Source organism: Urocitellus parryii, chromosome 1 (assembly GCF_045843805.1).
Source record: "Urocitellus parryii isolate mUroPar1 chromosome 1, mUroPar1.hap1, whole genome shotgun sequence".
Taxonomy (NCBI): Eukaryota; Metazoa; Chordata; class Mammalia; order Rodentia; family Sciuridae; genus Urocitellus; species Urocitellus parryii.
Window position 1 is genome coordinate 265,640,069 of NC_135531.1, and position 22,205 is coordinate 265,662,273.

At 41.7% G+C, this 22,205-nt stretch overlaps 1 protein-coding gene, 1 long non-coding RNA gene and 1 other non-coding gene across 9 annotated transcripts in view; 2 read left to right on the forward strand and 1 right to left on the reverse strand.

The window, feature by feature from the left end:
* On the reverse strand, window positions 1–5,814 carry LOC144257341 (uncharacterized). The gene is made up of 3 exons (XR_013344431.1): window positions 5,743–5,814; window positions 1,579–1,790; window positions 1–542 (listed from the first exon to the last, which is right to left on the reverse strand). It is a non-coding gene; the product is annotated as an uncharacterized LOC144257341 (long non-coding RNA).
* Plcd4 (phospholipase C delta 4) overlaps window positions 5,128–22,205 on the forward strand; it is a 27,370-nt gene continuing 10,292 nt past the window's right edge. The window contains exons 1-8 of one of the 7 annotated variants that reach the window (XM_026390329.2): window positions 5,128–5,812; window positions 5,979–6,063; window positions 11,497–11,552; window positions 11,685–11,843; window positions 15,002–15,230; window positions 16,327–16,456; window positions 17,011–17,242; window positions 21,514–21,715. In XM_026390329.2, coding sequence (XP_026246114.1) covers window positions 11,531–11,552; window positions 11,685–11,843; window positions 15,002–15,230; window positions 16,327–16,456; window positions 17,011–17,242; window positions 21,514–21,715 — 974 coding nt within the window. In that variant the 5' untranslated portion in view covers window positions 5,128–5,812; window positions 5,979–6,063; window positions 11,497–11,530. Of the gene's footprint in view, window positions 5,813–5,978; window positions 6,064–11,496; window positions 11,553–11,684; window positions 11,844–15,001; window positions 15,231–16,326; window positions 16,457–17,010; window positions 17,243–21,513; window positions 21,716–22,205 lie in introns of those variants that run through there. The other 6 variants (XM_026390326.2, XM_026390324.2, XM_026390325.2 and 3 more) reach the window with 6 other exon arrangements.
* Trnav-cac (transfer RNA valine (anticodon CAC)) lies at window positions 6,457–6,529 on the forward strand. Its single transcript has one exon. It is a non-coding gene; the product is annotated as a tRNA-Val (tRNA).

Sequence of the window (22,205 nt, forward strand, 5' to 3'; positions counted from 1 at the left end):
TTTATTTATTTATTTGTGGTACTGAGGATGGAACTCACACATGCGAGGCAACCCTAATCCATAGCGCCTTGCTTTTGCTGAGGCTGGGTTTGAACTTTCAATCCTCCTTCCTCAGCCTCCCTAGCCTCTGGGATTACAGATGTGTGCCACTATGCCCAACTCAGAAAAAGATTTTAATGAGCCAGTCCCACAAAGTTGTCAAAACAGAGGGTCTAGACCGACAGTTTCAGAGTGTCAGCTTGGAGTGGGCCATGCATGGTTATCACAGGCAGGAGAAAAAGTGCTTTGCTGAAACCCAATGGAAAAGAAAATTCAAGCTTCGTCGCTGTGGTGATTTTCCTGGTAAGTGACCTGGTGACAGAATCAGGGTGCCACCATGTCCAGTCTTGGAGAGGCTTCTCCTTTTATGGGTCTTAGGTGAGGGGGTTGCATATGGTGATTTTGATAAGCTCCAGTGTCAAGTGTTCTTATTCTTAATGTGATTTGGGATGTCGACAGTCCAGGCACTCCTTGATTTAGTTTGGTAAATTAGCACATATAAGCTATTATAAAGGAAAAAGACGAACAAACAAACAAAACCTTAGTATGTGCTGACAAATGGTTCTGTACATATATGATCCAAAAGAATCTACAGCTGGGCATGGTGGAGCATGCCTATTATCCTGGGGGCTTGAGAGACTGAGGCTGGAGAATCACAAATTTGAGGGCAGCTGGGGCATCTTAGCAAGACCTTGTCTCAAAATAAAATAAAAAGGGCTGGGGATGTAGTGGTAGAGCAGCCCTGGTTTAATCTCTAGTACTAGGGGGAAAAAAGGAAGAGGAGGAGGAGGAGGAGGAGAGAGGAGGAGAAAGGAGGAAAATCAATATCAATATACTCTTAGAATTTAATAACTGAAGCAAAGTTAACAGAATCACAAAATACAAAGTCAATATACCCAAAAAATCAATTACATGTTCCTGAAATACAATAAATAGAAAATGATATTTCAAAGATATATAGTGTATAGTAGCATAAGAAATCAAGTAGTTAGAAATAGGTATGTCAAATGATGTAAAAACCTTTTAATGAAAAACAAACATTCTGGAAAGAAAGTAGAGACCTATAAAAATTGAAGGATAAATCATTTCCATGGATTGTAAAAAAATATTATACAGATGCCCAATTTTTCAAATTGATCTGCTGGCTAAACAATTCTAAGTAAAATTTCAGCAGGTATATTTTTGTGAAAATTGACATATTCTAAAATCTGCAAGAACAGCCAAGATAATCTTGAATTTTAAAAATTGGAAGCTATGTGTTCTGGTGCATACCTATAATCCCAGTGATTCAGGAGGCTGGGGCAAGAAGTTAATAAGTTTGATGAAACTGCAACTTGGTGAGATCCTGTCTCAAAATATAAGGGCTGGGGATGTAGCTCAGAGGGTTCAAACCCCAGTACCAAAAAAAAAAAAAAAAAAAAAAAAAAAAGTGGAGTCTTACTATTCCCAAATATCTTTCTTTAATTTCCTTTAACTTTCAATCTTTTTGTAGAAATAACTTATAAAAAACATATGCTAGCTTGGCTTGATGGATCATACCTGTAATCTCAGTTACTCTGAAGGCTGAGGCAAGAGAAAAGTTCAAAGCCAACCTGGGCAATTTAGCAAGACCTTGTTTGAAAATTGAGAGGGCTGGGCTGGGGATGTGGCTCAAGCGGTAGCGTGCTCGCCTATCGTGAGTGCGGCCCGGGTTTGGTCCAGGTTCGATCCTCAGCACCACAAACAAACGAAGATGTTGTGTCCGCCGAGAACTAAGAAAAAATAAATAAATGTTAGGATTCTCTCACTCTCTCTTTTTTTTTTTTTTTAATATTTATCTTTTAGTTTTCGGCAGACACAACATCTTTGTTTGTATGTGGTGCTGAGGATCGAACCCGGGTCGCACGCATGCCAGGCGAGCGCGCTACCGCTTGAGCCACATCCCCAGCCCTCTCACTCTCTCTTTAAAAAAAAAAAAAAAAAAAAAAAAAAAATTAAAAGGGCTGATGGGGGATAGGTGATAGCTCAGGGGTAGAGTACCCCTTGGTCAATCCCCAGTACTGTGAAAATAAGCAAAAAAAAAAAAAGTATCTACTTATATTTTGTTTTATGATCTTTTCTGAAAGTTAAATTTCTTGGCATGGAATATTATATCATTTGTACTCTTAATTTTGCCTTCTATTACCTTATTCTCTGGTATTTTTGGTTTGTTATTGCTGTTTTGTTTGGGTTTTTTTGTTTGTTTGTTTGTTTTGTTTTGTTTTGTACTGTATGTTGAGCTCAAGGGGCACTTTACCACTAAGCTATATACCTAGGTCTTTTATTTTTTATTTTGAGACAGAGCTTTCACTAAGTTGCTGAGACTGGCCTTGAATTTGCAATCCTCCTGCCTCAGTCTCCTCTCCCGAGACACTGGTATTACAGGTGTGCACCATCACACCTGGTTCATATGTATGATTTTAAAATGGAATTTGATATTTTGAGTTACTTTTTTGATCACCATTCATTTCAGTAATTTGAGTAGTTTGGCTGAATAGTCTGGGGAATTTGCCTTAAACTTTCAGCTGGAATGTCCTGAGAAGCAAAGGTGTTTATGTATGATGTCATTTGCCCTAAATGTCTAGAGGAGGGTCTAGGCAAGTCTGAGTGACGGAGGAAGAGTGCTGTGTTTAGGTCTACCTCTGCCAGCTGCTGCTTCATTTCAGTTTAGGCCTTCTAGGCCTTTCCTGGGCATTGTTCCCAGAAAGTCCCTCTGCTACTGCTGCCCTGCTCAGGTTTCTGAATCTGTTAATAATAGACATCAGTGGGGGGAAGGGCCAGGATCTTTGCAGAAATAGGAATTACCAAACCAGATGGACAGTTCCTGTGCCTGCGGCCATCTGTTCTCTCTCTGGATTTAATGAGAATCATGCCTACTTTCTAAGGGCATGCCTTCTAAGCAGTCTTGGGAGCCATTTAACTTTGTGTAACTTTGTGAAAGTCCAAAAATCAGATCCATGGACTGTGGAGTACTGGTGTGTTAATGAGGATGTTGAAATTTAATATTTGAAATCTATGCTCTCCCAGAAAATCCAGGATGTGTGATAGCATCCCTCACAGATCACCCAGAACGAAAGGAGGTTGAGCAGCATTGAGCTGATAATGACTCAGAAAGACATAGATGAATATAATCCTGGGGTTAAAAGAGGAGTGATATAAAAGAGGGGGGATATGAAGGTGAAGCTCAGAAAAAGGAGATAATGATGTCAAGCAAGTAGGAACGAGAAAACGACAAGCATGGAAGACAGGGTCTATATTAAGTCAAATCTGAATTCGGCACAGCTCACATTTTGACACCCCTATTCCCTAAGAATGGTCTCCCTTTTAATGCCTCCCCTCCCTTCATTCTCTCTTCCCCTATCAGTAAAGAACATGAGCAACTTAACCTAGGTATAAATTATTTAAAACCACGAAGGCTTCAAAAAAATTGAAAAGTTTAAAAACCTTTATTTGCAAAATATAACATAGATATAGAAAACTACATAAAGATAATGTCTGGCTTAGTAGTTATTATAAAGTCCCCTGTTAGCACTCAAGACTAGAAGTAGAACTTAGCCAGCTATTTCAAAAGCCAGTTATGTGCTTCATCCCATTACAACACCTTCTTCCTCTCTATTTTATGGCCATTACTTAGGAGGATTTTATTATATTATTTTTTTTAGTTGTAGATGGACAAATACCTTTATTTTGTTTATTTTTATTTGATGCTGAGAATTGAACCCAGGGCTCCACACATACTAGGCAAGCACTCTACCATTGATCCACAAGCTCAGCCCTGAGGATTTTATTTTAATGGTGCTAAAAGTTTAGCTATAAATAACCACTAGTGGAAGAATATTAGGCAGTTGAAGGATGTTTGGGGGAACCACAAGAGACAGCCTGATCTCAGCACACTTGAATCCCACTGTTTCACACAGCTGATTCCCTCTGTGGCTAGGATTAAAATACACCTCACCAAAAAAGGATCTCATAGACATTCAAGTACAGGGCTCTGCCCTGTTCCCTTAACTGCCTTACAGTCATCCATTGGTCCAGAAAGAACCATATCCCACTGTCTTCCAAAGACAGATCAAAAGCAGATCTTAGCTCACAGTGTTTGGGATTCGTGATGGGGCTGGTCGTCTCCATTGCCGACACAGGAGTCTAGGTCATTGTGTAAACTTCCATGGGCTTCAGTTTCTCATGATCATAAAGCTCTTTACAATTCCCTGTTCCTATCCTAATCTGGTCCCCTTTCCTCATTCTTGGTTTTTGTTTCAACTGCCATGTCAGCCACTCTTGTAAGGAGCTCCTCACCCATCTTTCCTAGTGAGTATCTTTCTGGTCTGTACTCCTTGCTGCTCTGGGTTCTTACACATCATGAGCCAGCTTCATCTCTACCCACCCCTTTGTAAACATACACATATGTCCTGGCACTGGACAGATGCTTGTAGAAGGAATGAATAAGTGTAAAGAAAGAACAGGTGTGCCAGGCTCAAGAGCTGAGGCAAGAGGATCACAAGTTCAAAGCCAGCCTCAGCAACTTAATAAGGCCCTATGCAACTTAGCGAGACCCTGTTTCTAAATAAAAGAGCTGGGGATGTGGTTCAGTGGTTAAGTGCCCCTGAGTTCAATCCCTGTTGAGAGAGGAGAGAGAGAGAGAGAGAGAGAGAGAGAGAGAGAGAGAGAGAGAGAAAAGAAGAAGAAGAAGAAGAAGAAGAAGAAGGAGGAGGAGGAGGAGGAGGAGGAGGAGGAGGAGGAGGAGGAGGAGGAGGAGGAGGAGGAGGAGGAGGAGGAGAAGGAGAAGAGGGGGAAGGGGGAGGAGGGGGAGGAGAAGGTGAATTGTTTCACATATTCATATATGCATTTTTTTAATGAGAGAGAGAGAGAGAGAGAGAGCAAGAGAGAGAATTTTTTTTTTAATATTTATTTTTTAGTTCTCGGCGGACACAACATCTTTGTTGGTGTGTGGTGCTGAGGATCGAACCTGGCTGCACGTATGCGAGGCGAGCGCGCTACCAGTTGAGCCACATCCCCAACCCAATACGTGCATTCTTTTAAAGAAATTCCTTTGAGTACCTTAAATATACATAAACACTACCTGCCCCCCTACACTCCATGATCATTCCTCTTCTTCCATTCTCCTCATCTTCCTCCTTTCCCATCCTGTTTCTTCCTTTTCCTGTGCCACAGAGTTAGAACTAGTGCCCTGCAAGGCAGGGGGCAGAGACAAAGGAGCAAGCCGATGGAAAGACACTGTGGAAAGCAGCCAGATGAAATGAGGGCGAAAGCAGCTGTGTTACATGCAGAGACCGGTCAGAATGAAAAGCTGAGATTCACGGAGCACTACAATCCAGACATTCCTTGGGTTTCATTTTGAGAGCTTCTGCCGGATTGGGGCCATGGAGGGAAGTACGGGATCAAGATAAAAGACAGCAGCCAGGCTTTTCCTCTCTGGAGATGGTTGTCAAATCCATCTCAATCCTTTTCTCTCACCCCACCCCCACCTCGAGTAACTGGTGTCCTGGGCCTTTAAGAGTTGAATGGGCTGGACTGAGAAAAGTGCTCCCACCTCAAACCACCCTACTCTTTTCCTTGGACTCTAAGGGATTGTAACGCTGCCAGTCAGAACAGCAGACTGCAGTAGAAGAGGGAAGGAAGCAGGCGAGAGCAAAAGAGAAAAGGAGCCAGGCTGGGATTTCTTACCTCACGGTGGAGATCAACACAGAGCTCAGGTGGGCACAGCTCATAGACACAAGACGGCTATCCTGCCCAGGTAAGGGCCAGGAGGCTTGGTCAGCCTCTGCCCATGCTCTGCCCTACGTGACTGCCTTACTTTGCTCTTCTGATGCTTACTTGCCCTGACTTTCCCCACCCCAAAGGCTCACAGTGCTGCCTCCACCTGGTTCTCTCCAGTGTGTCTTCCTCTTTGACTTTTCTAGTTTTTGCCCCGTGTCAACACTCCTTTTAAGAAGAACCTCTTAGCTATCCAAGGCCAGGAGTGCTGACCCTAGCGACTTCTCAGAGGTGAGTCCACCCCAATAAGAGAAGAAAGAACTGGAGTAGACAAGTTGTAGCAGAGACTTATTAATGGATCCTTGAGAGTTTCCAAAGGAGAACTGGCCAAGACCCAGGGAGAAGCAGAAAAACTCCTGGTAGCATGGAGTTATGAGACTTCCTAGGAAAGAGGCAGGTTTGAATTCTGTGCCTTGTTCTTCACCTGCTTAGGTAGCTAGGACAGTTTCTTGGTACATCAGAAGACTGTGCCCTGGGACTTTAGACCATAACTTTTTTGATCTGTATTAGGAGAAAGTTTAAGGGCTCCCCAGACTTGCCTTTGTACCAGATATGCTTGTTTAAAAAAAAAAAAAAAATATATATATATATATATATATATATATATATATATATATATATATAGGGGATGTAGCTCAGTTGGTAGAGTGCTTGCCTCACATGCACAAAGCCCTGGGTTCAATCCCCAGCACCACCACCAAAAAAAAAAAAATATATATATATATATATATATATATATATATATATATATATATTTCTGAGCCCCAACCTTGGAAATTTTGATCTGGTAGATTTTGGGGTGGGAGCTAAGGATTCTCTATTTTAAGACACTTTCCCTGGGACATTGAATTATCTGTGAAACCCTGGTTTATATGTGCTATGAAAGAGCCTTCAAGTTCTAACATTCTGAGAGCTGTGACCTGAGACTAGAGCCATTCTATCCTTTTTACATGGCATAATCCTAGACATAATCCATGACATAAGGCTAGACATAATCTTCTCAGAAGCAAGGGAATAGTCAAAATGATTGTCTTTCTTCCTGCCCCTCAGAGAGAATTGAGACATCTTGATTCCTAGTGTAATGTCATTGGCACCAATGGCGACATTGCCAAAGTCTGTCTTTAGGTGACATGAAGACACTTGGGAGTTGAGAACTAAATCTTGTTCTGCAGCCCAAGGTTACTTCCCATCTTATTTTACGTGTCTTTTGTCATACCTGTAGTATCCAGGCAACTATCTGTATCCTCTAAGGTCTCCACATACATGTCTAAGAGATAACATTGAAAACCTAATCTTACTGTCAGTTTTCAATCTCTGTGCCCTTAAGTGCCCCCACTCACAAACCCTTGGTTCCTTTTCTCCACACTGCACCTGCATCAGCTGAAAAATTCTTTCCTTTCAGACACAGAAGAAACACCAAGACCTAGAACACTAGGTTCTAACTCACATTCTCAGCACTTTGTTTAGTCAAATCTCCTAGGATACAGGGAAAAGTGACGCTGAGCAGAGGGATATGCTACTGAGTATCCAAACTCAAGTGTCCTTCCTCCTGGACCATAGTCTCAAAATCCTCAAAGGAAATGATAATCAGAACTATTGGCAATTAGTGGAGACAGAGGAGGGAAGTGACAGGAAGAGGTAATGGAGAGAAGAGGAGAGCAAAAAGAGGCTGACCAGAAGAGAGAAGAGTGAGCTGGGAAGAAAGGGAAAGGATGAGATCAAGCATGGGATGGGGAAAAGAAAAGCTATTTTATGGGATACAAGAGGAACAGAGGATGATGAAGAGGAGAGATTGAATATCAGCATCTCTCACTGATCCCTAACCTCACTTTGACCTGCTTTCTGGAACAAGGCAGAGTTTCAGCAAGCTCTCTGATTGGTTATATGGAGACCTCGGTTCTAGTCCCAGTTTTGCAACTCAACTAAATGACCCCAACAGATCCACCAATCTTTCTAGTACTCAATCCTCCTCTGTAAAGAATAAAGTCCAGTTCTGACATTCTGCAGCTCCTGAATTAAAGCTGGTGCTCTTATAGCCATATGTCACCTGGATACAGGTTTAGAATAATAATTCAGGAATGGGAGCAAAGTTAGCTAGGGTGAGGGAGGGCAAGCCCCAGGGTTTGACAAAGGAGGGTTTCCTAAGGCTGGTTTGAGAGGAAATAGTCTATCAAATAAGGGTGTCTAGGCAGAGGACCTGTGTTCTCAGGTTTCTCGTGCTGTAGGACATTATTGAGGCTCCTGATCAGAGGTATAAATGAAGGTAGTTCTGTCTTCTCCCAGGCCCTAGCTCCACCCCAGAGTCTCTATGCCCCACAGATGGGAGCTGAAGTTCAAAGAGAGGCAAAGGCAGAATGATACCACTGAAGATTATACTTCAACCTTGACCTTTAAGAACTTTAAGAGAGACCTATCACTTTCTACTTCAATGTTGATTTAACTTCTGTAAGTTTCAGATTATTTCATACTGTGCTTCTCCACTTGGATATGGATTTAAAAATCTCTCTCTCTGTCTCTCAGGAAGCCCTGGGAATCCCTTCCTCTTTTCAGAGGTTTCTTCTGATCTTACCCAAGACACACAATAGCCAGCCTTAGCCAGAAAAATATCTTATTCTTGCAACTGTCACAGGACTGTTTTTCTCCCAAGAAACTTCTTCCCAACATTCCCTCTTCAATCTGTTACCTTTTTAGAAAGGCATCTTTAGGTCCTCTAGTTAGGGCATTTTCAGTGATCCCCACCTTCTCCCTGAATACCTAATCACTTTCGAGTGACTTTATAGGTTCTTCTTCTCATCAAAGAGAGACAGAATTCTAATATGCTGTGTGACCTCAGACAAGTCACATCACATTTCTGAACCTCCTACTTTATTCCTCTATAAAATCTGGAGTAGCTTATATTATTTTTTTGTTTCTTTTTTTCTTTTTTCTTGGTACCAGGGATTGAACTCAGGGGCACTCAACCACTGAGCCACATCCTCAGCCCTATTTTGTATTTTATTTAGAGACAAGGTCTCACTGAGTTGCTTAGCACTTCGCCATTGCTGAGGCTGGCTTTGAACTCTGAATCCTCCTGTCTCAGCCTCCTGAGCCACTGGGATTACAGGCATGGACCACCATACCCTGCTTATGTTGTTTGTTTGACAATACTGGGAATTGAACCCAGGGGTGCTCTACCACTGATCTGCGTCCCCAGTCCTTTTTAGTTGTAGATGGACACAATACCTTTATTTTGTTTATTTAGTTTTTTTTAATGTGGTGCTGGGGATCAAACCCAGTGCCTCACACATGCTAGGCAAGCGCTCTACCACTGAGCAACAACCCCACCCCACCCCCTTTTTTTTTTTTGGTACCAGGAATTGAATCCAGGAGTGCTCAGTCACTGAACCAGCCACATCCTTAGCCCTTTTATTTTTTATTTTGAGACAGGGTCTCACCAAATTGCTGACGGCTCCACTAAGTTGCTGAGGTTGGCTTTGAACTTGCAATCCTTCTGCCTCTGCCTCTCAAATCTCTAGAATTACAGGCATGTGCCACCATGGCAGCATAGCAGTATTTTCCCCAGATTTTTTTTTTCTGATGCTGGCCTTGAATTTATGGTTCCCTTGCCTCAGCCTCCTGAGTAAGGTTGTTTTAAATGTTCATCACTGTCAAAAGTTATTTTTTTATTTTGGTACTGGGGATTGAACCCAGGGTTGCTTTACCTCCTGCCTCAGCTACCTGAGGATAACAGACATGCACTACTATGCCTGGAAAAAAAAAATTTAAAGAGAGAGAGAGAGAGAGAGAGAGAGAATTTTTAAAATATTTATTATTTAGTTTTTGGCGGACACAACATCTTTGTATGTGGTGCTGAGGATCGAACCCGGGCCGCATGTATGCCAGGCGAGCGCGCTACTGCTTGAGCCACATCCCCAGTCCTGGCAAAATTTTTAAATGTTTTAATTAAGAAACACAAAGTGCTTCTATTCAAGTGTAGGTCCTGTCCTTTGTTCATTAAAGAGAGAGAGAGATAGAGAGAGCGCTTTATGTTTCATAAGCTTTGACAAAACAATCTGGTCAAGATTGAAAATGTTTATGGGGTAGTACTAGAATCAAAGTGGCCACATATTAAATATTGTTAGGTTTTTTTTTGTGTGTATGTGTGTGGTACTAGGGAGTAAACCTTATGAGTGCTAGGCAAGCACTCCACCAGAGCTATATCCCCAGCCATTTTTATTTTATTTTATTTTAAAGAGAGAGGGAGAGAGAGAGAGGGAGAGAGAGATATTTTTTAATATTTATTTTTATCGGCGGACACAACATCTTTGTATGTGGTGCTGAGGATCGAACCCGGGCCGCACGCATGCCAGGCGAGCGCGCTACCACTTGAGCCACATCCCCAGCCCCCCCAGCCATTTTTAAAAATAGTATTTTGAGGGCTGGGGCTGTGGCTCAAGTGGTAGCACACTTGCCTAGCATGCATGAGGCACTGGGTTCGATTCTCAGCACCACATAAAAACAAAGATTTTGTGTCCACCTAAAACTAAAAAATAAATTAAAAAAAAATAGTATTTTGAGACAGGGTCTTGCTAAATTGCCTAGGCTGGCCTCAAACTTGCAATCCTCCTGACTTGGCCTCCTAACTAGCTAGGATTACAAGTGTGCTACTGCTCCCAGTGCTTCTAGTTCTTTTAAAGGGAATTTTGTGTTAGCAACTAGGACAGTTTAGCCAGCATATAAATTGGGTAGCATATATCTTAAAGGATATGCCCTTTTTTAGTAAGTAGAGAAAACTTGAAAATGTAATTCCAAGGGCTGGGGGTGTGGCTCGAGCATAGTACGCTCGCCTGGCATGCGTGCGGCCCAGGTTCGATCCTCAGCACCACATACAAAGATGTTGTGTCCTCTGAAAACTAAAAAATAAATATTAAAATTCTCTCTCTCTCTTTCTCTGTGTGTGTCTCTCTCTCTCAAAAAAAAAAAAAAGAAAATGTAATTCCAAGACTTGTGTAACTTAATCACTCCATTAAAAACTGTGAGAATAGCTGCTATGTAAAAGAATATAAAACATGCTCTACAATGTGAAGGCAGAAAAATACAACTAAGTGTTATAGCAGAGACTCAAGAAGTGCTCTGTCCTAGCTCTTCAGGAGCCAGACAGGGTTTCCAGAAGAGGAGGCTGGGATGATTCTTCCTGGAGAAGAGACAGCTAGGGTGTGGGGAGAGTCCAGGTTCTGAAAGGGGTTACCAGCAAGATGAGGATGTGAGAATAAATGTGGAGCAAAGCTAACTAGTGGGTTGTAGGTGCCCTTGTTTAGCCTTTCCTAGGAATAGCCATGGGAAAGAGCAGAGGCTCTGGGACAAGATATATCTGATTTTAAATTCTGATCTTTTTTTAAAAAATATTTTTAGTTGTTGATGGATCTTTATTTATTTATATGCGTTACTGAGAATCGAACCCAGTGCCTCACAAAAGCTAGGCAGGCTCTCTACCACTGAGCTACAATCCCAGCTTTAAAATTCTGATCTTTATGAAATTTGAGGCAAGATTCTTAGGCTACCTAAGCCTCAGAGTCACCAACCTCAAATTAGAAGTAAAATATAGCTGACTATGGAGATGAAGTACCTGACCCATATATTTTGCGCACTAAGGAAACGGCAGTTTCCTTCTCTTGCTTCTTTTAGGTGACTCTGGCGCCAGCTGGCGGACCAATGAGTAATGGCATCCCTGATACAAGACCGTGAGTACCCTTTCAGAAGAGGGCTTAGGAAGAAGCCCAGAAAAGGAAAGGAGACTAGACCCCTGTTCTAGAGCTCCTTCTGGGCCCTCTTCTCTCTCCACTGGCTATCTCTCCCTGCTTTTCTTGTCCCAGGGCTGACCACTGATCAGGACCTGCTGCAAATGCAAGAAGGCACACTGATGCGCAAGGTGAGATCGAAAAGCTGGAAGAAGCCAAGATACTTCAGACTTCAGAATGATGGCATGACAGTCTGGCATGCTCGTCAGGCTAGGGGCAGTGAAAAGCCCACCTGTGAGTGACCTGGATAGCTGCGGGTGGGCACAAGGGTGGAAGGTCCCAGAGGAACCTGGCAGCCTGAGGGCAGGGGAGATACCAGAGTCTTACAATAGTATGCCCTTGTGCTGTCCCACTATGGCTGTATCTGAGCCTGTGCAAGGAGATCATAGATAATATTTGCTCCTGTAAGGCTGTTATGGAGGATTAAATTAGTTTTTGCAGGGCTAGGATTGTGGCTCAGGGGCAGAGCGCTTGAGTCACATGTATGAGGCACTGGGTTCTATTCTCAGCACCACATAAAAATAAATAAATAAAGGTATTGGGTCCATCTACAACTAAAAAAATATTTTAAAAAATTAATATTGCATATAAAGGACTTGAAAGAGTCTTGGCACACTAAGTAAGATTCAATAAGTCATAGGCTATATCTTTTTTATTATTGTTATTATAAGACCATGACCTTAGGTATCAACCTGCCTGAATTAAAATCCTAGCTCTTCTACTTTCTAGAGGAGTGGCTTTGGACAACTTAATTAAACTGAGCTTCTGTTTCTCATCTGTAAAATGAGTATTAAGCAATACCTGCCCACAGGTGCAGTGGTACAAACCTATAATCCCAGTGGTTTAGGAGGCTCAAACAGGAGGATCATTAGTTCAAAGTCAGCCTCAGCAACTTAGCAAGGCCCTAAAAAAACTCTGTGAAATTCTTTCTCTAAATAAAATATATAAGGGGGCTGGGGGAGCCAGAGTTTTGGGCTCAGTAGTAGAGCGCTTGCCTAGCATGCAGGAGGTACTGGGTTCGATCCCTGGCACCACATAAAAAGTAAACAAATAAAAAAAAGGTATTCTGTTCATCTACAATAAAAAATATAAAAAAGGGGGGGCTGGGGATGTGGCTCAATGGTTAAGTGACCCTGGTTCGATCTCCCGTACAAAAAAAAACAGTACCTACCTACTAGGTTACAGAGACTCAATGAGTTGATTTGTAAAGCACATACCTAGCACAGGATCTGAAACCAGGGTGCATTTAATAAGTGTTAGCCATTATGGTATTTTTTAAATAATATTTTTTTTAAAGAGAGAGTGAGAGAGGAGAGAGAGAGAGAGAGAGAATTTTTAATATTTATTTTTTAGTTCTCGGCGGACACAACATCTTTGTTGGTATGTGGTGCTGAGGATCGAACCCGGGCCGCACGCATGCCAGGAGAGCGCGCTACCGCTTGAGCCACATCCCCAGCCCCAAGAATATTTTTATTAGTTGTTTATGGACTATTTTTTTTAGAGAGAATTTTAATATATATTTTTTAGTTTTCGGCGGACACAACATCTTTGTTTTGTATGTGGTGCTGAGGATCGAACCCAGGCTGCCCACATGCCAGGCAAGCGCGCTACTGCTTCAGCCACATCCCCAGCCCATGTTCATGGACTTTTATTTTATTTACTTATTTATATGCATTGCTGAGAATCAAACCCAGTGCCTCACACATGCTAGACAAGTGCTCTACCACTTAGCCACAACCCCAGCTCCATTATGGTACCTTTTAGTATCTATTTATTTATTTGTTTATTTTTAAATATTTATTTTGTAGTTGTAGTTGAATACAATACCTTTATTTATTTATCTTTATGTAGTGTTGAGGATTGAACCCAGGACCTCACACGTGCCAGGCGAGCACTCTACCACTGAGCCACAATCCCAGCCCCAGTATTTATTTTTTAGTTGTAGTTGGAAATAATACCTTTGTTTCACTTATTCATTTTTATGTGGTGCTGAGGATCGAACCTAGGGTCTCACACATGTGAGGCAAGCGCTCTACCACTGAGCCACAATGCCCCCATTATGTATTTTTAAAACATAAAAAAAATATATCAAAGTTGGATGTGATGGGGCACACCTATAATCCTACCTACTCAGGGGGCTGAGACAGAAGGATCACAAGTTCAAGGCCAGTCTGAGCAAATTGGTGAGACCCTGTCTCAAAATAAAAAAGAGAAAGCATGGAAGTATAACTCAGTGGTAGAGCACCCCTGGGATCAATCCCCAGTACTGAAGAAAAAAATAACAGTGTTCATCCTATTGGCCAAGCTCTTTGTGATACCTCTAAAAAAAGAAAAACAATATTTTCTTTTTTTAGAAAATCCCTTTTACCAGGGATTGACCCCAAAGTCACTTAATCACTGATCTACATTCCTAGCCCTTTTTTTACAAAACATATTTTATTTTATTTTTAAAAGAGAGAGTGAGAGAGAGAGAGAGAGAGAGAGAGAGAGAGAGAGAGAGAATTTTTTAATATTTATTTTTTAGTTCTCGGCGGACACAACATCTTTGTTTGTATGTGGTGCTGAGGATCGAACCCGGGCCGCATGCATGCCAGGCGAGCACGCTACCGCTTGAGCCACATCCCCAGCCCCTCCTAGCCCTTTTTGTTTTATTTTATTTTGTTGTTGTTTTTGTTGTTTTGAGTCAGGGTCTTACTAGATGGCTTACAACCTCACTAAGTTGCTAACGCTGGCTTTGAATCTGTGATCCTCCTGCCTCAGCCTCCTGAGCTGCTGAGATTATAGGCATGCACCACTTCACCTGGCATATCACTACAAATTTGATCATAGGATACATTTAAAAGAGTCTGCTTTAGAGACATAATTAAAGTTCACAGTCCTCACCACCCCTTCCATAAAAGGAGTGGAAGAATTTTTTTTTTTACTCCCTCCAGACATCTGGAAAGAAGAAACCCTCAAATCTGAATGTGAGCATGAGCTGCTTTGTTGTAACTGCTTTTCAGCGTGTTCTCGTTTATCATTCCTGCCAGTCCTCCTATGATCACTATTTAGACTGACCATGGAAAGGACTATTCTTATTTAAGATGAGGACACTGAAGAATTAAGTTGTTTTGATCTGTGTCACTCTGCTAACTTTGTGACTGGAAATTATGTCTTGCTGTCCATAGCACAGGTCCCTTGCCCAGCTGCCTACAGAAACAAACTGCAGTGATTCACATGGGCTCTGGAACCCTACTATGTCTCTCTGTACTACACCTTTTGGGACTCAGTCTGCAGAGACTGGAGTTCCTCCTTTCTATGTTTTCATGAAGAAGTAGGCACTGGTCCTTGCCCCTTAGCCCCTACAATTTGTTGGACCCCTTTCTCAGTGCTCCCACCTGCTTCTTTGGCAGTCTCAATCTCCGATGTGGAGACAGTGCGTAAAGGTCATGATTCTGAGTTGCTGCGCAGCCTGGCAGATGAGTTCCCCCTGGAGCAGGGCTTCACCATTGTCTTCCATGGCCGCCGTCCCAACCTGGATCTGATTGCCAACAGTGTTGAGGAGGCCCAGAACTGGATGCGAGGACTCCAGCTTTTGGTGGACCTTGTTACCAGCATGGACCAAAAGGAGCGGCTGGACCAGTATCAACAAGTTGGAGTCAGGGTGGGGACTGGGAATCACTGAAGAAGCCAGATATTACAGAGCTAGGGAAGATGGGAAGGGGTGAGGGATAGGAAAGCTAAAGGGTCCAGATTGTATGGGCTGAGACATATTAGGTTAAGTGTAACTGAGGATTTTGAAGGAGAAATGAATGCTAGGGATGGCACAGAGTTTGGCATGAATGAGGACTTGTAGGATTTGGAGGAAGGGACAGTGAGAGACAGAGGTGCAAATAAGGCACTGCTCCTGAAAGCTGAACAGAAGATCCAAAAGCATTTACTACCATAGGGATACCATAGTATTGGACAGGAAGCCATTTCTTAGAGGGCTCAATGATATAGACAACTTCAAAATTGCTGGATTGAACACCAGTTCACTTATTCATTCATTAATCACTTATTAAACAGAATGTTTCAGGAACTATACAAAGCTTTAGGGTTCCAAATATTAATGAGATACAGATATTGCTTCAGTTAGTGGAGAGAGGATATAAATAATCTAAGTTCCAAAGAATTGTTGTTCTTAGATGATTTGTATGTATTTAAAGGAAGGATATTTCATTCTACTTAAGAGTGTATTGATAAAGCGTCAGGGAATAAATAGTTTGTGAGCTGGGTCTGAAAAATGGAAGGATTGGAACATGATGAGTGGAGGAGGGAAAGGCACTTCTGCCTGGGAGAACAGAATGAGTAAAGGTCTGGAGATAGGAAATTGAGGAGCAAGAGAGAAAGTCGAGAGCAGGGAGTTGCTGAGTCTAGCTATAAAGTGCAAGGAAGACAGAGATATATTGAACAGGCTGTGTTGTGTAAGATCCAAGGGGTGAAGGGAATCTTAATTTCTATGTTAAGGAATTTGAGTTTCTTTCTTCAGGCAGCCGAAAGGTCCCTGCAGGTACCTGAGCCATTCAGTGACAAGATAGATTGTTGGTCTGGAGAGATTATTCTAAAGCTGTGTGGGGAATGGATTGGCATGGGACTGGCAACAAAGACAGGGGAGGGATGTCAATGGATAAACATGCACATACTTCTGGACACACAAACACATACATACAGTGCTTTTGCCTTGACTCAGACCTGGATGGTTGAGTGATTTGTTCCAGCGTGGAGACAAAAACCAAGATGGTCGGATGACTTTCGAAGAAGTTCGGCGGTTGTTACGTCTGATGAATGTGGAAATGGACCAAGAATATGCCTTTGGTCTTTTTCAGGTGAGTCTGCAGAGGAAGAATTTGCAGGAGCCAACCATCTACATGCAGGCTTCTGACACCAGTCAGCAACATTCATTTGTTGAATCCCTACTGTGTGCCCTAGCATCATGACAGGCTCAGTGGAAAGTGTAGGGAATGATTCTTGCCATTTAGTCTTGTTGGAAAGATGAGTCATAATCCCATGAAAGGTAAATAACAATATGTGATTATGTTGGACCTCAAGGACCTCTCTGTTTGTGGCCAGAATTTCACAGGTGCCTAGAATAAACCCCAACTGGAATATGAGTAATTGAAGGAAGTATATCCTGACCTAGGGAGCTTTGGGAGGAAGAACTCTTTTTGGTTGAAATTTTCTCTACTAGCAAATGATATAGCTGCAAGTTTGCTTTTTTCTTACTGAAGTGACTTCTATGAACACAAGATGTCAGGGGTTCTGTGGAGTTTTATTGAAGCATCTTTGAATATGTGTGTCAATGAGATGTCCTTAAGAACAAGTGAAGGTCATAAATTTTCCCACTGAAATGTCTGTCCACTCTCTCCTAAACCTGTTGCAGGAAGCAGACATGTCCAATTCTGGGACTCTAGAAGGAGAAGAATTTGTATATTTCTATCAGGCATTGACAAAACGCACTGAGGTGCATGAAATGTTTGAACAATTTTCTGATGATGGGCAGAAACTGACCCTGCTGGAATTTGTGGATTTCCTTCGAGAGGAGCAGAAAGAAAGAGAGCGAGCCTCTGACCTTGCTCTGGAACTCATTGACCGCTATGAGCCTTCAGAAAGTGGTAAGGGAAACTAGGTGTACAGAGGTACCAGCCATGGTGTGAGGGGGACAGGCCATGATTATAAAGATCCAGAGACAGTCTTTTGACTAACTTATGAGAGACTGAGTCCATCCCTACTCTGGCCCTCTGCCCAATCATCTCATTTAACTGTTCCTTCTAGAGGCGAACAGCCATTCCCGCCTGGATAAGACAGGTGTTTTCTCTCAGGAGGAAGATTAAATTCCCCTATGCTCACGTTTCATATTCTTTACATTCAGAAAATCCTTCCTGATATCAACTTTGTCCTTAGTGGCAACAAAAAACTCCTAGTGCTCTTGCTTTGGCCTTTTCTTTATGCAAATTATACTTTTTCCTCTAGTTCCCCTTCATGGTTCCTATCTGCTGTCCCATTAAATCCTGGCTTTTTGTCCTTTCCTTGGATTTCTTCAAATTCTCCAAGTGTTCTTGAATCTCTGAGTCCCTCTATGAAAAATCTAGACAGCTCTGGGCAGGGGCATGATGAAGAAGCCAATAATTTAGCATTTAACAAGTGCAGCTAAAATATACCTTCTTAATCCTTGAACTTTCTTTGACTTTGTCTGCAGACTTGCTTCTATCCCTCCATTCCTTTCAGAGTGAGAAATTTACATTAACAGTAAATTATTTACAAGGCACTTTCTCATTCACTTAATTTAGTTCTCACTACAACTTATAATTCAATAGCTATACTCTTTATTGGGTCTTTGGTAAGTATTCCATAATTTGCTAATATCGATACATACCTTTTCTCTTCTAATCCTTCATCCTCTGTTAGAATGTGTTCTATTATTAAATCAGTTTTATAAAAAGGAAAGTTGAGGTTTAGAAAGATTAAATGACTGGGCTGGGGTTGTAGCTTAGTGGAAAAGCACCATCTAGCCCTTGTGAGGCACTGGGTTTGATCCTCAGCACCACATAAAAATACATTAAAAAATATATATATATAGAGAGAGAGATTAAACGATTTACTTCAAGTCAACAGGTAATGAGAAAAGAATTGGAATTCAACCCAGGTCAATTCTTAATTAGTGCCTCTCTAGAAAATAAAGAAGAGATAAGTTGATTGAGAGCCAAAGTGATCCAGGTTTCCTGAGTCTCAACTCCACCTTGTTTAATCATATATTCACCACTTCAGATAATACTTATCAAGTACCTGTAATGTAACAGGACCTACACTGAGTATCAAAGATAATTGGCACTTAGATTAGACAAGAACACTTTCCTCATGGAACTTAGAGTCAAACAGTGTTAGAATATCAGTGATCCCAGATTTGTATGGTAGTTTAGAGAAGAACAAGAGTTGTAAAGCAATAATTTCAGAAAATAAAATTGAAGAAGGATGTCAGAGGATTAAGAAATAGGATATTCTGTTCTCAGTGCAGGATCTAGTATACTTCAATTACTTAGGGTTTGAATGTGTCCCCCAAAGTACCCGTGATGGGAACTTAAACTCCAACACAACAGTGTTGAGAGGTGGGACTTAAAAATTGATCAAATTGGGCTGTGGCTGTGGCTCAGCGGTAATGCACTTGCCTGGCATGTGTGAGGCACTGGGTTCGATTCTCAGCACCATATATAAATAAATAAAAATAAAGATCTATCAACAACTAAAAAAAATTGATCAAATCATAGCCAGATATGGTGGCACTGCACCTTGTAATCCCAGTTACTTAAGAGACTGAGGCAAGAGGACAGCAAGCCTTGGCAACTTAGCCAGAACCTGTCTCAAAAAAATAAAAAATAAAAAAGGCTGGGAATGTAACTCAGATAGAGTACCCCTGCGTTCAATCCCTAATACCACACACACACAAAAAAAATATTACTAATTCATGCTGGGTGCATATAATCCTATAATCCCAGCAATTTGGGAGACTGAGACAGGAGGATAGCAAGTTCAAGGCCAGCCTCAACAACTTAGCAAGATTATTATTATTAACTTAGTGAGAACCTGTTTCAAAATTAAAAATAAAAAGGGCTGGGGATTTGCTCAGTGGTTAAGTGCTCCTGGTTCAATCCCTAGTACCCCCCCAAAAAATTACTAATTCATGAGATAAGCCCCTTTCCCCTCTCTTGCTCTCCCATGTGTTCTCTTGTCTTTCCACCTTCTGCCATGGGATGACAGCAAGAAGACCCTCACCAGATGCAGGCCCCTCAACCTTGGACTTCTCATTCCTACTAGAATTGTAAGAAATAAATCTTTATAAATTAATTATCTTTATTAATTTATAAATTAATTACCCAGTGTGCTTTATAAATTAATTACCCAGTCTGTGGTATTCTGCAATAGCAGTATAAAATAGACTAAGACAATATTTACTCTATTTCCTACCACTCCTGGTAGTCCCTCCCCTTTCACTTGACAATTAGATACTATATTCTGGTTGCTGAGTGTATTATTAGTCAATTGTCAAGTCCCTACTCTGCTTCTAATTGACTGAGTAACCTTGAGCAAGTTACTTAACCTATCTGAGACTCAATTTCCTCATTTATAAAATAAGCGATCAAATAAAATGATGCACATGCAAAGTATCTAGCAACCATGGACTTACCTGAGCAATTGGATTATCAATGGCAAAAATGAAACTTCCTGCCCAACATCCTACCATTCTCTACTGCCTACAGGCCTTGTCAAACCTGGAGCAAAGGGGCTGGGGATGTGGCTCAAGTGGTAGCGCGCTCGCCTGGCCATGCGTTCGGCCCGGGTTCAATCCTCAGCACCACATACCAACAAAGATGTTGTGTCTGCCGAGAACTAAAAAAAATAAATAAATATTAAAAAAAAAAAACTTAAAAAAAAAAAGAAAAAAAAAAAAAAACCTGGAGCAAAGAAGCTGAGAATGTCAGTCAGGTTGTTTAACTTTCAAGGGCACCTCTCTGCAGCAGCATTCTCCTCAGTAACACTGCATAGCCCAGTAGTACAGGACAAAACTCTGACTCCTGGCTGCATGGATATAAATTCCAGTCCCTCCACTTACCAATATGTGACTGCGACTAGTTTTCTAACTTCTCATAGCAGATCATACTGTGTTGTGAGAACATTAAGTAAGATACTGCATGTAATATCCTTGGCATAGAGCAAATGCTCAATCACAACAGTAACAAGTTGCTATTGTATGATGCCCATGCTGAGACGGGTGAGAGTTACAGAAGGAGAAACAGGGTCCTTTCCTCCACAAGAGGGTAATTTAAGGCAATGTTGACAAATGCTCCCCAAAATACCACTTGGGAGTGTTGACAGTAGAAAGAACCCCTCAGATCATAAGTAACATAGCTTTACACAGCCCAAGGAAGAAAACACAGGTACCTTGGCCATGTCACTAACAACCTTCTTTGTGATTCTCACTAGGCTTTGATTATAAAATTAAATCTTTAATTTTATATTTAAAATCATAAATTTTAAAAACCATCTATAAAATTAAATCTTTGGACTGGACACTGTGCTGTCCATTATGGCAACTGTGAGTTTCTTGTGACTATACATTTAAATTAGCTAATATCAAATAAAATTAAAAATTTAGTGCCTCAGTCATACAAGTCACATTTTCAAGTGCTCACAGCCACATGTATATAAAGGCTACAATATTCAACACCATAGAATAGAACACTTTTATTACTGTGAAAGTTATATTAGATAGCACTGGACTTAAAATGATCTTTTTCTTCTTCTTGGCCCTGGGGATTGAACCCCCAGGGGCACTTAGCCACTGAGCTACATCACCAGTTCTTTTTATAAAAGTAATATTCTCACCAGCCAGACTGAAAACCTCTTTTTTTTTTTTAAACCTTTGTTTATTTATTTTTGTGTGGTGCTGAGGATCAAACTCAGTGCCTCACATGTGCTAGGCAAGTATTCTACTCCTGAGCTACAACTCCAGCTTCATCCCCAGTCCTTTTTGCTTTTTATTTTAAGACAGGTTCTCACTAAATTGCTTAGGACCTTGCTAAATTGCTGAGGCTGGCATTGAACTTATGATCCTCTTGTTTCAGCCTCCTGAGTCTCTGGGACTCATACTGTACCACCATGCCCAGCTAGACTACAATAATTGTAATGGCTCTCTTTAATAATATCTGAGGATGGGGGGTGATTGAAATGACACACACTGGGTGGGGCAAGTTGGGGATCTGGAAGCTGGGAACAGGAACCATCTGAAAGACAAGACCCCATAGGGAATGGGATGGAGGATGGTCTGTAGGTATGCTGAGGGGCTCCCCTGCAAGCAGCTCACTCTAGCATTCCCCATTCCACACTGTAGGCAAACTGCGGCATGTGCTGAGCTTGGATGGCTTCCTCAGCTACCTCTGCTCAAAGGATGGAGACATCTTCAACCCGGCCTGCCTTCCCATCTACCAGGATATGACTCAACCTCTGACCCACTACTTCATTAACTCCTCTCACAATACTTATCTCGTTGGGGACCAACTTTGTGGCCAAAGCAGCGTCGAGGGATATATACGGTGCAGTGGTAGTAGAGAAAGGGTCCAGCTCATTAGAGGGACCATCTGTGGGAAATTGGGGGGTGGTGAGTGAATAACAGGGATTGAAGAGATATTTTGGTAGTGCTTTCAACACTTTGATATTGGGGGGAACCGGGACTGAGGAACCCTGGATACCTGAGACATTTGAAGAAGATATTGAAGACTGATGGGAGAATGGTAAAGAAACCCTGTGGGTAAATGAGATTTCTCTCTTTCCTGAGCTATGAAACTCTTGGAACTCAGAGACCCTAACAAATAAGCAAAATGTTAAAGAGGAAGTAGTACAGCATTGGAGTTAAAATCATGGGTGCAGCCAGGCACGTGGTGCACACTTGTAATTCCAGTGACTCGGGAGGCTGAGATAGAAAGTTTGCAAGTTCAAGGCTAGTCTTAGCAACTTAGCAAGACCCTAAGCAACTTAGACCCTATCTCAAAATAAAAAATAAAAAGGGCTGTGGCTGTGGTTCAG